The sequence below is a fragment of the Vombatus ursinus genome, unplaced genomic scaffold (genome assembly GCF_900497805.2).
Source record: "Vombatus ursinus unplaced genomic scaffold, bare-nosed wombat genome assembly UNPS02014817.1, whole genome shotgun sequence".
NCBI lineage: Eukaryota > Metazoa > Chordata > Mammalia > Diprotodontia > Vombatidae > Vombatus > Vombatus ursinus.
In genome coordinates, this window is record NW_020954595.1 from 1,657,251 (window position 1) to 1,673,263 (window position 16,013).

At 46.7% G+C, this 16,013-nt stretch overlaps 1 protein-coding gene across 4 annotated transcripts in view; it reads left to right on the top strand.

The window, feature by feature from the left end:
* The window catches only part of ARHGEF3 (Rho guanine nucleotide exchange factor 3), a 301,199-nt gene that overhangs the window by 240,687 nt on the left and 44,499 nt on the right, over positions 1-16,013 (top strand). For all 4 annotated transcript variants that reach the window (XM_027835846.1, XM_027835848.1, XM_027835849.1 and 1 more), the window contains one exon: positions 10,664-10,771. In XM_027835846.1, coding sequence (XP_027691647.1) covers positions 10,664-10,771 — 108 coding nt within the window. The remainder of the gene's footprint in view (positions 1-10,663; positions 10,772-16,013) is intronic.

Sequence of the window (16,013 nt, forward strand, 5' to 3'; positions counted from 1 at the left end):
CCACTGCCAAGAGGGTCTGTTTATAACCAAGGCTGTGTAACTTTCAGAGACGTCCATATTTTACTGAGTCCATTTGGGGTGTGTGTGTGTGTGTGTGTTGGCCAGACCCTTGGGCATTACTGGTCTCCTGGGACCAGGAAGATTCTTAGCTTGATTTTAAAAGTGCTGGGAAAATAATGCATTTGAAGGGATGGTGCAAAGAATAAAGATGATATAAATTCGGCCGAGCTGGACCTTAGCAACGAGGTGGTGTGACACAGTATTAGACACTTTAGATAGGCTGCAGACCGTCGGTGTGAAGCCATCTCTCCCCTCTCCCTTCTAGGGCCCTTCCACTTTGGAGGGATCTGATGAATTGTAAGAGCCACTGATTTGGTCCTGTTGTCAGTGCTAGGGTTGGGTCATTGCATGGACCCTGAGCGGTGAAGCAAGCTTAGGACATCAAGGAAGTTAGTCCACTCCTGAAGAAACGGGCAGCCACGTGGCCCAGTGGAAAGGATGCTGAATTTGGAACCACAGTATCTGCCTTTGAGCCTTGGCCCTGCTGCTGACTCTCCATTTGACCTTGAGTAAGTCACTTAACCTCAACGGCCTCAGTTTCCTCATCCATCAAATGAAGGGGTTGGACTAAATGAGACCTCTAGAGGTCCTTCCAGTACTATATCTATGAACCTAAGAATACAGATGAATTCTCCTCTATTCTTGGGTTTCTTTTCTGTGCTCGTGTCTTTAAAGGTAATATGTCTCTGCTTGGCAAACTTAGCCAAATGAGGTAGGACCATGCCTAGAGGAAGGTATTAGGTCTAGAAGAGGGAAGGCATAGCTGGGATTTGGGGATTTGGAAGGAGACGGTGCAGATCTTCTTGGTAAACATTTTTTTTTTCCTAATCTAAAGAACTTTTGATCTTTTGGGTTAGGGGTCATTGATCTTTCAGAAGTGGCAAGACTGGTCAGCATTTCCTCGTGAGTGGAGACAGATGAAGGGCATGGGGGTTGGGGTTGAGTATTGAAAGGAAAGAGTAACCATGCCCGGAGGACTGGCCTGGCTAAGGCCATCCATGGAATAATAATCATAAAAATGATAGTGGGCCTACTATGTGCCAGGCGATCTGCTAAGTGCTGGGGATGCAAAGAGACAAAAGGCGGTCCCTGCCCTCCAAGAGCTTACAGTCTAATAGAACATATTATTAAAGGTATGATTTGCAAAAATTTAGAAAAGGAAGCAATAATTACTACAGGCTGGCATGGCTACATCCAAGTCAGACAATCCATGAGGCAAACCTCATTTTCTCCAGTCTGAGATGCCCCCAGAAGGTTTCTCTAGGAATTTTCTTAACAGTAAGAACAATAAAATTGCAAAGCCTTTTACATAAAGAAGCACATCTCAGCCTCTCAAAAGACCCTGCGAAGTGTGTTATTATTGTACCCATTTTACAGATGAAGCAACTGAGGACGTGCTCAGGTTTATACCACTAGTAAGTGTCTGAGGCAGGATTTGAATTCAGGTCTTCCTGACTCCCAGTACTCTTTCCACTTCATTACCTTGCTGCTAGTAATTTGGTTCCCCACGGAACTATGGGTAGGGAAGGATGGTTGGTAAGGTGAAAAAGGTAATGCACATGTGTTGTCCCCACCCCTCATCATGCCTCAGTTGCCCAAAAATTGGTCCCTGGCTTTGAATGTGATGAGCACAGCCATGACTGGCGAGGTCCATCCAGCCCTTTTACTTTCCGGCTAATTCCTAATAATTCAGGGGCTCATCAGCTCTGCTTGAGGACTGCTTGGACTTCACTAACTTGTGTTCTGGTCATTTCACTGAGTTGGGTACCATCTGCACCATAGCACAGTCTGGAGAGGTGTGAGACAGATGGGGATCTCGGTTCTCAGTTTGTCCACTTGTGGTCAGCTGTTGGGGAAGAAACCTTAAGTTAATAATGAATTTCATGAGTCCAGGCTCTCCTTAATGACTCCCCTTAATTAAGGTGTAAAAGAACCGGGGAGTTTTTCAATCAACCAGCATTTCTGAAGCCCCAGCTCTGCCCTGCCACTGGGCAAGGACTAGGGAGCTGGGGTATACGACAAAAGAGAGCCAGCCCTGAGCTTAGGTCCTGTCCATTTTCTGCTGAAAATGCTGTTTTTCCATTGAGGGAAATGAAATCCACTCAGGCACCAGGTACTCTTTCTCTGGAGGAACACCCTGGGCTGAGAGGTTTAACCAAGACAAAGGTAACGATGACCCCTGGGGTGGCCCCTGGCTTGTTTGCTAGATCCTGCACCACCCGCCTGCAAAGCCCTCAGCTGCCATGTGGGTGCCGGGCTGAAGCTTGGAAGCTACCCTTCAGAGGACAAAAGCTGGCTTCTTCCGTCAGTCCCCTTGGTTTGTTTGTGGGAGCCTTAGTTCCACAAAGCAAACAGTCCTAATCAGGTTCCCTCAGGGGTGCTTTCCTGCTGGCCTCTGACCCAAAACCTGCTTGAACATAGGCTGAGCCATTAGCGGGGCCTGGGCCTAGGCAAAGGGAGGCGAGCCTCTGCCACTGGCCAGGCTTGTTGGGCCCCCCCCCCGTCATAGCCTCCTTTTCTACACCTGTAAAATAGGCTGGGCTATAACAGCAGTTAATACCCGCATGGGGCCAGGAAGGGGGCTTTTTGCTGGGCTCTGATAAGATAGCATATAGCCAGAGCTTTGCAAACTTTGATAGTCTGTAGAGGCGTCAGCTGTTGTTCTAGGTCACCTGTCTCTGCCCAGATGGGAAACAAACACTGGATTTATTAGGAACGGGGGCAGTGGGGCTGAATTCTCTCCAATACCTTTTCACTCAATCATGCTAAAATCAGCTCGTCTATCCCGGGGCACTAAGACACGTGAGATTTGGTCTCCCCATCCTTGTGTCCCACGAATGACTGGGCTTTACCTTGTGTTGACTTTTTGTTTTTGACTCACCTGTATAGGGTCTTTCCCCAGCTAGAATATCCCCTCCTGGAGGCAGGCACCATTTGATTTTTGTTTTCTGTTTTTTGTCTTTGCACCCCAGGGCTGAGCACAGTGACTGGCACTTACTAAGTCTGTGGTGGGTTGAATCAAAATAATCCAGTGGGGGTTTTGTGATGGAAAAGTGGGCCTGAAAAAAAAAACGTTTTAAATTACACATCAGAGTAGAAAGAGCCGTTGGACAAGCTGTCTGTCGGAGGATATACGGGAAATCTAATCTGAGGGGAACTTTCTGGTTGGTGGTTTATCTGGTGCTTCTAACTGAGGATCTGTGATCTTTATCTGAGGTCCTTCCTTCAATCCACAGAGCTCTGCAAACCCTCCAGGCCTCAGATACCTAACCTTTGTGGGGCTACTGACCCCTTCTGAGAACCATGGTTTTAAATGCATAAAATCAAATACATAGAACCTGGTTACAGGAAATGCAGTTATTGAAATTGGTTAAAAAAATTGTTTTATGGGCCCCTGATCCTTTCCCCCTCCCCCCCAATAGCTTTCATTTCCTTTTGATTTTCTGTCAGAAATTAACTAGGCTGATCCTTCCCAGGCTGAGAAAGCGAAGGGGCATATTTTAGAAAATCTTTGTTGTTGTTTGACGGTCTCTGTAATTCTAACAAGAGCAGTAGTACTAGCTGTCATTTATGGAGGCTTTGCCAAGCCATGCCATTCCTGTTTGAGATCTGTGCTCAGGCCATAGAGCTTCTGATGTTCCAACGGCATTCAGGACAGGGCTACAGTGAGGCAGGCATCAGGGAGGGGTATGTCCTTCAGTGCCCTGATTTCATCCTTAAGAGTGGTCCCCCCTCCAGGGCAGCCTACAACCCCCTGCCTTAGGAGGTGAGATGCTATAGCTAGAAGTTGTCCTATTAAGGCTTAGCATTTGGAAATGTGCCATCCAAAACTGAGAGGGGCTGGTTGGTGTTGGGGTGATAGATGGAGTCCTTGAAACCTTTCCCTCCTGGTTTTTGGCAGGCACATTTCAAGAACCAGGCTTACCTCCTACCTGCAATGAAACATCAGAGTAGGATTTTAATATAAGGATACACACACATATATACTCACACACAACCACACACACACTTTCCCCCTAAAGATCGAAGGTGACCTTTTTAAAATTTTTATTTATTTACTTTTAGTTTTTTGCATTCACTTCCGTAAGCTTTTGAGATGTAAATTTTCTCTCCCTCCGTCCTTCCCCTCCCCCTTCCCCAAGACACATGCAATCTGATATAGGCTTTAGATATACATTTCTATTAAACACATTTTCACAAAGTTGACCTTTATTAGAGTGTTTTACCTCTTGGCATGTGGTAATTAGAAGGCAGAAGATATTCTTTTCAAGTGAGAGAGGATGACAAAAACAGATCAATACAACGAAATAGAGTTTCAGTCCATCTGACATCCAGGGTCTAATGTCTGACCTGAAGGGAATTCTCATTCTTATACATTAAGTCAGTGTGGCTGGAGGAAATCAGATTGGCCTTTCTATCCTAGTCTTGACTCAGTGGGCTCCTGGATAATGTTCTATGTTAATGGAAAGTTATTAAAATGTGGTACTTACAAATGTTTTCATCCTGTAAGTTTTCCATTTGTGGTCTCAGATGAGTGGTGAGTGTCTCCTGGAGATCTTTTACCCCTGAGTCCAGGAAAGGTTATCTGAAAACTGTCTATTAATGAGAAGAGACTCATGGGGTGACAGCTTGCTCATCAAAGTAGAGTTTGTTGAGTTATGTGCTCCTATTCATGGATATTTGTAACTGGAGAAAGTTTGGGTGGTGCTAAGGTTAGTGTAGTCAAGATGTAGATGAGTGTAACAAAACTCAGTCAATGGGGGGGCCATGGCTAGATAACAAGTTTTCAGAAAAAGATCTGGGGAATCTGGTGGACCACAATCTCAGTAGGAATCAACAGTGTGATCTGACAGCTGAGAAAACTCCTACGTCTTAGGCATGGCTTCCAGGAATAAGATTGTAATGTTCTAGCACTCTCTGCCTGTGTCAGGCCACTTCTAGAATAATGTGTTTGGTTCTGGGTGCCCTATTTGAGAAAAGACGTTGACAAGCCAGACAGCAACCAAGATGGTGATAGCCATGCCCCATGAAAGTCAGGATGAGGAGTTGGGGATGTTAAGTCTGTGAAAGAGAGGGCTGGAGGTGGGTGACATGGGTCCATTTTGGGGGCCATCGTTTGGGCCCATAAGGCAGAGCTGGCTAGGAGTCACCAAGAAGCTGTTTCAGGCTGTGATCCAACAATAAAAGTAACAGTAAAAGCTGTCTGGAAGTGGAATGGGCTGCTTCAGGGGGAGGGGGCTTCTCTTTCACTGGCCTGGCTGTGTTTTTGTTTTTTAGGTAACGAGTATTTCTTAAGCACAGCTAGACACTGGCCGTAGGTGAAACAGTCCCTGTCCACGAGGAGCTCCAATTCTGTTGGGGAAGACAATAAGTCCACATGTTAGTACAGACAAAATTCATTTGAAGTCAATATGGGGAAATTTTGTGCAACACTTTGTCTGGCACATAACCGGGACTTCAACGTTGGCTGAATTGAATTGAAATTCTTAGGCATGGGTTTGGACAAGATGACCCTTATGGTCCAATTCTGATTGTTTTTTTCCAGTGTGGTCTGTAAAATATAGCGTGTTATTAATGGATTCCTATGTGCTACAGGTGAAATCATATCCCCTACAAGCAGGAAAAGCTTGATACAATGATTAGCCTCTAAGCCAGGTGGTAACAGTCTGCACCACCATCAGCTTTACATGGCGGACCACACCGTGCTTTGGTCAAGACCACATTCAGAGGTCCCGAGTTTGGGCCATGCAGGCATTCTGAGAGGATTATGTTTTTTATCTCTCTTCCCCCAAATTAATAGGAAAAAATGAGAAACATAGTTTTTGGAGTTCTTGGTAAGATGCTCTTTAAGTCAGTCAACAGTCAACAAGCATTTATTAAGTACCTATTATGGGCTGGGCACATGTTCCATCAAATGTCTAGGTAGATAATGGCCATTGGGGAATCAAAGACAAAAGCAAGACAACAAAAACAAAACTAAACAAACAATTCTTTTTTAAAAATGTAGTCCCTGCCCTCAAGGAGAGTGAGATCTAATGGGGGAGACAATATGCAAAAACTGTGCACCAAAAGTTTCCTTATTGATCTAAAAAAAGAAGCCAACTCACCCCAACAAAGCTTGATGAAGAAGAAAACATATTCATGGATTTATCTTGGGTGATAGAGCCCAAGTCATCTGCTGTTGAAAGACCAGCTGCGTTGGGTCCGTGCTCTGGGAAAGGGAAGGTTGAACTTGTAAATATTTTGGTCCTTGCGAAACCTTTGAGAGGCTTTGCTCTGGCTTATGCTTGCTTCTCAGGCATTGCCTGGCAGAGCTGCCCTCCACTGCCTAGTGCCAACCTTTCATGCCCTGCCTACCCTGTTGGTGTTGCCTATAGGCTGAGCAGAGGTCCCAGAGGCACTGAGCCTCTTATGGATGTTAGTGTGGAATTGGGTGGAGCCAGCTCCAGGCCACCCCCAAACATGTACTTTTCGTCATTTTAAAATATAGTTTGTCTATTAAGTTGTAAGAGTGGAAAGACGCCTTACCTCTTGCACCCCAGGACCTTCCTGGCTAGAAGAGCAAAGTATATGGCTTAGCATCTGCGGGTGGGGACGGGGGAGGAGTTTTCTGGGGGTAGCCCTGTGTGTGAACATTTTGGAAAGGATGACAAATCATACAAGCTCAATATGATAGGAATTTCCATGTCTTCCTTTTTTTCCTTTCTTTAATTCTTTTCTTCTTTCCTTCTTTCTTTTTCCTTCCTTTTTTCTTCCCTTCCTTCTTCCCTTTCTTCCTCCCTTCTTTTTTCCTTCCTTTTTTCTTTACTTCCCTTCCTCCCATCCTTCCTTTCTACCTTTTCTACCGATTAAAATCTAAATCACTGCATCTGTAGGAAATGTAATGTTCATACCTATATATTTTTTATTTTTAAATTTAAATGTCTATTCCTCGCTTTAGTGTGTTGTATGTGTGTGTGCTTTAAATATCCAGTGCATGTTTAAGTGTGTGTGTGTGTGTGTTTGCATTGGAAGTTAGCCCTCTGGGCTCTGCACCTCACTTAACTAGGAGACATTTTCAAATTCTAGTTTGATTCCTTTATGGAAAGTTTCGTCCCCCTCCTAATACCATTTATGAAACAATAAATCTCTGCCCCCATGGCAGTACTTAGCTGTCCAGAAGGGGTCACAACCATAGAATTGATAAAGGGACATCCTGGTACATCATAGAGCTCCTGACTCTTGCCTGCCCAGTCTCCAGCTTTGGGGGTTAGTACTCACGTGGAATACTGCCTCTACACCAGGGCAGGTTGATGAGCTAGTTTAGATGGGGTTCTGATGGGATCAAGACTTAGAGGAGGAGGCAGCAGCTGGTGATAACACCACAACCATTCAGTCTGGGCCATCACCAGCCACGTGAAGACTGGGGAAATACTTTATGGTATAAACTGTATGGTGCTACTTCCACATAACCATGGCGATGGATTATGAGAGCTTACATCTAGAATCAGAGATCATTGAGTCCAAGATCCTCCTTTTACGAAGAGGGAAACTGAGTCCCAGGGAAGGGAAGTGACTTGCCAGTGGTAGAGCTGGAGTTTGAACCCAGACCCCCAGACTGCAAGCCTAGTGCTCTTTCCACTAAACTATGAATTCAGATCTTGCCTCTGATAAGGACTCGCTGTGTAACTAGAAATAAATCACTGAATAGGATCACATACAGCTGGAACAGACCTCAGAGAAGAGCTAGTCCTTCCCCTTCTGAGGCCCAGAGAAGGGAAGGAATTTGCCTAAGGTCACACAGCCAGTAAGGGACAGGACTTGGATTAGAACCCAAGTTTTCTGGCCCAGACTAGGCTTTCTTTCCCCCATTTCCTATTGCCTCCCTGCCTCATCCTCATCTCCCTTCTGTCAGTTGTGACTAGTTATGATTTTCTCTGGCTGGTTCTGGGTGTACTTCAGGTCACGGAAGGGCAGGCCTGCCACTTCAGGAAAACATAAGTGGTTAGTTGGCCTAGAATTCTGGCCATCACCTTGCTCTGCTCCTGTTAAACAGGGACAGGGTTGTCAGACTGTGAATTTTACCTGAAGGTTGTTTTCCAACATCTCATGGAAAATTATGAGGCCTCCCCCAGTGCTGAGGTGGGGTCTATTCTGGGGTGCAGTCATCCTGAGGAGAGAAGGCTTAATTTGGACCTAATCAGAAGCACCATCCCTGAAGTACTGCTCCAGGCAACACAGAAATATCACTGTACTCATGCTGAGGAGAACATTCCTCTAGAAGTGTCCTTCACGTGGGTCACCCCCAGACCCAACCCCACTGTCTTCCTTTCTCTGGATCTGGCCTGGCCCCTGCCTCATTATGGAATCATCATCATAGCAAACAGTGGCACCGGGGCCCCTTTTGCACAGCCTTCTGGCCGTCCAGACTGTTAACCGGCAGTGCCAGCCTATCAAAGCTGACCGTCCATCTGCACAGGTATCCCCTGGGAGAGTGGTTTTAATTGCAGTATAATTAGCACCCCCGCCTAACAGGACCTGGTGTTTGCGAGTTTCTTTTGTGGCATCAGCTGTGCAGAAAACCAAGTGCCAGCCTGGCCACGTCATGCATGGTGTGCAGCCAACACCAAGGGAACCTTAGGAAAGATGACAGCGATGAGATTCCACGACTGAGTGAGTGCTTGTGGAATGCTGCCTCTTCCCCTGTACCATCCCAGGCGCACACACACACACACACACACACACACACACACACACACACATATGCACACACGCACACCCTTTTCTGTCAAGTATAAGCACCCAGCCCACATTTGCCCTTTGCCTTACCTGGTTGTCGAGTGGAAACAGAATCTGAGATGCCCCCACCCCACTCCTCTGCCAGACATTGGTGGCAGAGGCGCGTCCAGAGGGAATGGGTCCAGCTCTGACCCTACCTCCCTCTCCAGGAACTGCTAGGTCCCCTCACTGCAGTACAACAGAGAACTGGAGAAACTGAGAGGGAAGAGAAAAGGGCAAAGGAGGGACAAGGGAAGAAAGGAGGGGGAGGGGGAGGCGAGCAGCGGGGAGGGGAGGGAGGCAGCCTATGTCAGAGGAGAGTCACCCTGCAGCCCTGATGTTTGGAGCCAGAGTCATTTAGAGGAGAATGACGGTGGAGACTCTGAAAGCTCAGTCAGTGCATGTGTGCGCTGCATTGACGTTGAAAGCAAAGGACGAATCCCCTCGTTTGGGAAGCCCGGCGACTGGAGAGAAGCGACTCTGAGCTGAATTCTGAGTGCCTGGTTTTTTGTAAGGTGCCGAGACTCTTGAAGGTGATGTCTCGCCAGCTGGGACGTCCCTCGTCAGCCTCCTGGCGCTGGGCTCCCTGAGACACAGGTCTGGTTTCCTGCTGTTTCCCCCCCCCCCCCCCAAGGCGCCCAGCCTGTTCATCGGTGGGGTTTGCTCATGGAAAGTCGCCCGACCGCTCATCCAAACCGAGAAGTTTCCCGTGACACCCGTGGAGTCGGTTTTCCTAAATCCCCGGGGAAGATGCTGACAGCGCTGTGTTGGGAAGGAGGCCCCTCATCTCAGAGCCTGCCTAAGGATTGAATGGCAGGAGAGGCTGGCAGCCAGATTTGCTTCGGGAGCTCGAGTTCAAGGGCAGACTCAAGGAACTTTGGAAGCATGGCTGAGAAAGAGAGATGAGGCGCTCTGGACTTGGCTGGGAAGGCGGGGATGTTGGCTGAGGCCGTGCAGATCTGGCGCTCTCTCTGTCCCCAGCTGCCTTCTCCATGTGCTGTCCATGGTCCACGCAGTGTCAGATGGAGGTTAGGAAGACCAGGGTAACTAGTCTCTTTGTGCTTCTCAAACGTTTCCTTCCATCTTTGTCCTTCCCAAGCATTTTACTGTTGTTGATGTTGGCTGCAGCCTCGCTGGGGAGGAAGCAGCCTTGTTGGGGGGTCACTTTCAGGCCGGCAAATGGATTGGTTGGGAAAGTGTTTTCACAGCGTCAGAGTTTCATAAAACATGGTATTGTTGGTTTCCTTTCTATAATAGTTTTCTTTTTGTGGTTAATTTATCATTTGTGAGTATTATATTTATATCTATGGAGAGAGAGAAAGGGAGAGAGAAGCTTTCTTAAGAGCCCAGCAAGTTCATTTGTTTTCCTTTTAGTGACTTCGGGGAGAAAAATGCAAGTTCTCTGAAAAATAAATCACAAGAAAGGAATATAGAATAAATTCAAGGATGGGAACAACAAGGTTTTAAAAAAATCAAAACACACGAGCTGTGGTTTCTTTTCCTGACAAGGTCATTGGATAAGAGAGCAGGAGACGGCTCTTGGGGGGGATGGGGAGGGGAATCCTCCCAGGGGCCATGTGTAAGTGGGATCCTGAGGATCAGAGCCATTAGATCTGTGGGGAGCCCCAAAGCGGCATCCCCCAGCATGCAGCCGGTGACAAGCATCCTCCTTCCTTCTCTGCCGTGTCCAGGTGAGCGAGGGTTCGGTCTCTGGTGGCCAGGAGTGTTTCTGCTGCATAGCAGATGTGCCCAGGGTCTGGGACAAGCGAATGAGCAGCAGCAAATGGTCATGTGATATCAGTAGCTGTAAAGTGACCTTTCTCATTGTTTGGTTTGTAATCCACAGGAGCCAAGTAACAAACGGGTCAAGCCCCTGTCCAGAGTCACGTCGCTGGCGAACCTCATCCCTCCTGTGAAGGCCACTCCGCTGAAACGATTCAGTCAGACTCTGCAGGTAAGGAGCGTCCCTTTCATTGGGGTTTGCTGTCCAGCTGCATGTCAGATGAACCCTCCACTCTGTCCAGAATTCTGAGGTGTGGTGGCCTTTTTCCTTTGGCAGGGATGAGCCAGAGGGGCATTTTGGCATAGTATAAAGAGGGCCAGCCTTAAAAGCAGGAAGGTCTGGGTTCGAGTCTGCCCTCCAACATCTACTGGCCGTCACTTAACGTCTCCTGGAGAAAGGATGCTGACCTGCTTTAGTAAAGGGAATTTCCACACCCAAAATTTCCTTGTATCAATGACCCTGACCAATGAATGGCCATACGCTTTTGTAGTGATAAGAATAATACTGAGAGTCCTTTAAAAGAATTTTAAAGAAATAATAACAAGATTGCACCTTATCTTAGAGCCATGTCTATCCCAGTTCCATCCAAGAAGGCACTAATCACAATTCACATTTATATAGCATTCACAGACCTTGTTTTCATTTAGCCTTCTCAACAACTTGGAAAATAGGGGTTTCAAAATGGTTCTCCCCATTTTGTGGAGGAAGAAACCAGTGGTCAGGGGGGTTAAGTGATTTGTCTGTGATGAAATAGCTAATAGGAAGGGGAATGGAAACAAACATTTATTAAGCGCCCATTGCATGCCAGGCGATATGCTCAAAGCTTTACGAATATTACCTCATTTGATCCTAGGAGGAGGTGGTATTGTTATCCCCATTTTACAGTGGGAGAAACTGAGGCAGACGGGTTTTTGTGACTTACCCAGGATTACACAGGCAGTGAGTATCTGAGACTTGATTTGAACTCGGGTCTTCCTGACTTGAGGCTCAGCACTTCACCACCTCACTGCTTAAGCCTTATAGAGTGAGAAATGTTACACATTAATACTACCTTACACATTACATCAATTCAATTCAGTTCACCAAACATTTTGTGATTAGTAGTAATTAGAAATAGTATTTATATAGTGTTTGAAGGTTTGCAAAGCATCTTATATAGGCTATCTCATATGACCTTCACAACAATCCTGGGAAGTAAGTGCTTCTAGCATCCTTATTTTACAAATGAGGAAACTGAGGCAGCCAGGGATCAAATGATTTGCCCGGGGTCACACAGCTAGTTACTATCTGTAGCAGGATTTCAATTCTGGTCTTCCTGGTTCTATCCACTGCACCCATTAAGCTCTTCAATTTTGTTTTCACATATATCATTTGATCCTCACCATGACTCTGTGAAATGGTTAGCCTGAGTGTTATCACCTCAGTTTTGCAGATGAGGAAACAGACACTCAGGGCGTCAAATGACTCAACTGCGGTCGTACAACTAGTGTCAAAGATGGGGTTTAAACTCACTTTTTCTTGGCTCCAAGGTCAGCCGTATATTCTCAGTCACTAGATGAGGAATGGATTTTTTTTAAAAGAAGAGCAGTCCTTTCATAGTGCAGTGTGCTCATGTAGCCATCCTTAGGAAGTGGCGGTATCTGTCACGGCAGTTTGAAGGGGCAGCACTCTGTACCCTGCTAGTGCTGGATCTCCAAAAGCGCGATCACGTTAATCATGCTTCGTCGCAGCGCGTCCCTGACGGATCAGAGGGTCAGCTCGCAGAAGTAGCAGGTACGGTGAGCGATTAGATGCTCGCTCTTTTAAAAGCACCTTCAAAGAACGTCGGGCTTTGCTAGAGCCCCGGCGCCCAAGTGTGGATTTATGAATATCCTTTTTCTTGATCAAAGTCCAGGACAAAAGGAGCATGAAATGAAGGCCCAAACTAGATGAGCTCATGTTTCAGTCGGGGGTCCTTCGTACCCTCAAGTTTTTCTGCCTCATGCTGCTGCTGCAAGTTTTGAACCCTAGAGAAGGCCGGCTCTGCAGAAGATGGATAGATAGAGAGATGTTGTTGTTCAGTCATTTCAGTCACGTCTGACTCCTGGGACCCCTTCTAGGGTTCTCTTGGCAGAGATACTGGAGCGGTTTGCCATTTCCTTCTCCAACTCATTTTACAGATGAAGAAACTGAGGCAAACAGGATGAAGTGATTTACCCAGGGTCACACAGCTAGTAACTGTCTGAGGCTGGTATTGAACTTGGGTCTTCCTGACTCCAGGCCCAGCACTCTGTCCACTGAGCCACCTAGCTGCCCTAGACAGATGAACGGATGAATGGGCAGACAAACAGAGAGAGAGAGAGAGAGAAGGAGGAGGAAGGGGGGGGGGAGCATTTATTTATTTATTTATTCATTTATTCATTCATTTCTTTCTTTATTTTTGGTGAGGCAATTGGGGTTAAGTGACTTGCCCAGAGTCACACTGTTATGTGTCTGAGGCCACATTTGAACTCAAGTGCTCCTGACTCCAAGGCCAGTGCTCTAACCATTGCACCACCTAGCTGCCCCTAAGGAGGGAGCATTTATTCAATTCGTACTCTATGCCAGATGCTGTGCTAAGTGCTGTAGATACAAATACAAATAGGATGGTCCCTGTTGCGTCCCAGTGGAGGGCAGGGGTTCTCCTCCTACAGTGGTGGCCAGGTGGTGAGAAGCAGGTGTGGTTCTGGGCAAGGTGAAATCTTGCCTCTTCCAGCTCAGAGAGGTTCCTGAGGCTGAGTCCAAATTTCAGCAGAGAAGGTGGGAATGATCAGCGGTGGAGAGACGGCGTGGTGCATGATTTTATTTCCACACTACGTCTTATTATTGGTCAAGAAGATTCATGATGTAGGGACGTTCTGGAAGTTTCCTTCCCTCCCAGCCTTGGCCTCTGATGTCCAGCCTGTGCCACAGTTCTTCAAACACCACCAGCTGCCTTCAGAGCATCAGACTAGATTTCCAATCTCACTCCAGCTTAATAAACGTGCCCCTAAGGCCTCTGGCACTGAATATTTCATCACCTGTTATCTTTCAGGCCTGGCTTAATTTCTTCCTGGGCTCGCGTTAATGTGACCATGTGGATGGTCAAAGGTAGACTAACGGTGGGGGGAGGCAGGGGGCAAGTTTGGTTGAAGGAGAAGGATAGGAACTTTGTGGTCAAGTGATTGGTCAGCTTGGAATTCATGGGAGAGCAGGGCACGAGGGCTGCCATGCACTATGGGCTTGGGAACAGGTTCAGAGAAAGGGAAGCTGGGATCCCATGGCTTAAAACTTTAAGGGGACACTTGATACTTACTAGCTGTGTGGCCCTGGGCAAGTCATTTAACCTGTTTGTCTCAGCTTCCTCATTTGTAAAATGGAGATGATAACACCATCTAACCACAGGGTTGTTGTAAGGATCAGAGGAAGTTATTTATGTAAAGGTCTTTGTAAGCCTTAAAATACCGTATCAATACTATCTGGCTGTTATAAGATAGAAGCAAGGCTAGCTGTGTGACCCTAGGCAAGTCGCTTAACCCTGTTTGCCTCAGTTTCCTCATCTGTAAAATGAGCTGGAGGAGGAAAAGGCAAATTCCTCCGATATCTTTGTCAAGAAAACCCCCAATGGGATCACGGAGAGTCAGACACGACTGAAATGATTGAACAATAATGTCTTCATTAGGAATTCTCTACACCCATAAAATCACAAGTCTGCAGCATCCCCACCCCCCAAATAAAAAGTAAAAGGGGTAGGAATTCAAACACTGAATGACCTGAAGCTGGTGGTAATGGTCCAAACATCCCCCAAATGGCTTTTTTGATGTGTCGCAGAAAAGAGGAAAGCAAAAGATGGGCGAAGTCCTGCTCACAGTGTAGAAGGATAACAGCAGAAGATGATGAGATGACCCCCGTTCTCCACTTTTATCTTGTTTGTGTTTTCTCTGCCCGACAATGTGATCTTGGGACTGGGAGGAACAGCTCACAGATCAAGGGGTTTCCACCCCAAGGTGCCTGGGCAGGCAGCTCCGTCAGGCCCTGGAGGAATTCAGATCACCGCTCCAAGACTCAGTGCGTGCCGAGGCACTTAGAGATGGTGGCCGGGCTGGCTGCACTACTCTCCATGGTCTTGGAGACATCATGAGGAAAGGTGCCTGAGCACTGGACAAGGCCGGGGGAGGGGGGGCGGTGTTCTTCCGAAAAGGAAAGAGAGAGAGGTTGACCAGTTGTAGGCTGCAGCCCAGTGGGCTCCTAGGCTTAGTGCTGCAAAGGACTTCTCAGGTTTGTCCTTGTCTTAATGTTTAAACTCTTGGGAGAGGAGCAGTCATTCGTGTCCCATGTAAACCCTGGGCACCGTGACCCGTGACTCGAAGAAGCCCTGTGTTGCTGTGATAATGGGTGGGGTTTTCTTCATTCGGCCAGTGAATGCTTGTAGGAAAGTAAAGCGTGCTGTGGACATAGAGCAAGTGAGGCTTCTTTCAAAAGCGTTTTTCCAATTACCTGAACTACTCAAAAATGCAGCAAAGCTCATTATAAAACCTTAATTAAAAAAAAAAAGAGGCCATCCAGTCAACCTCTTCATATTACAGATGTGGAGACAGATGTTCGGAGAGTTGAGGTGATTCCTGACAAAACTATAGAAAACGCCCAGAAAAGACTTCTGTGTATCCCAAAAGTCTTCATGCAGTCTTAGGCTATTAAGTTATTATTAAATTATCTAAATTATGAGAGCAGGGATGGTGTCGTTTAACAGAAGGTCGCGCAGACTAACTACACACCTCAAATGACAGCATCGTTCCCTTATGGGCCTGCTGTTGATACAGTTTGCCTGAATTTTAGCAGGGCGTGTGATGTGTCTGGAGCATCTTTGTGGACAAAACCAGTGGGTAGATGTGTTATAGAAGGCTGAAGGCCAGACAGGAACATTTACACGGCCTTTTTCCTCCTCTGGGCACTTGCAGGAAATTAAGTGGCATGGAAGACATGGTGTAGTTTTTCATATCTAGGGTAGACAGAGTTTATTCTGTTTTTTTAAAACTACACATGAATTAGGCACCTGTGTGTAGTACATTCCCTATGCTGGGTAGTAGGAGAGATAGAAAATATAAATAAGATATGGTCCCCGCCCTCATGCAGCTCATATTGTAAGATGTGATATGTTAATTATAAGACGTAATAAATGAGTTAGAGAAGAGCAGAACAAGATTAACTTTTGAGGTGCAAGGTTGAAAGGGGTCCTTCCTGCTTGGCAGGGATTGGGTGGTAGGGAAAAATCGAGGAAGATTCCATGGAGGAGGAGGCATTTGAACTGAGCTCGAAAGGTAGTAGTGCAGTGGATGGAGAAAGAGCATGTCAGGCATAGGGAAACACCAGGAGCAAAAGGCATATTTGGATAAAGTGTAGAACCTGGTCAAGGTCC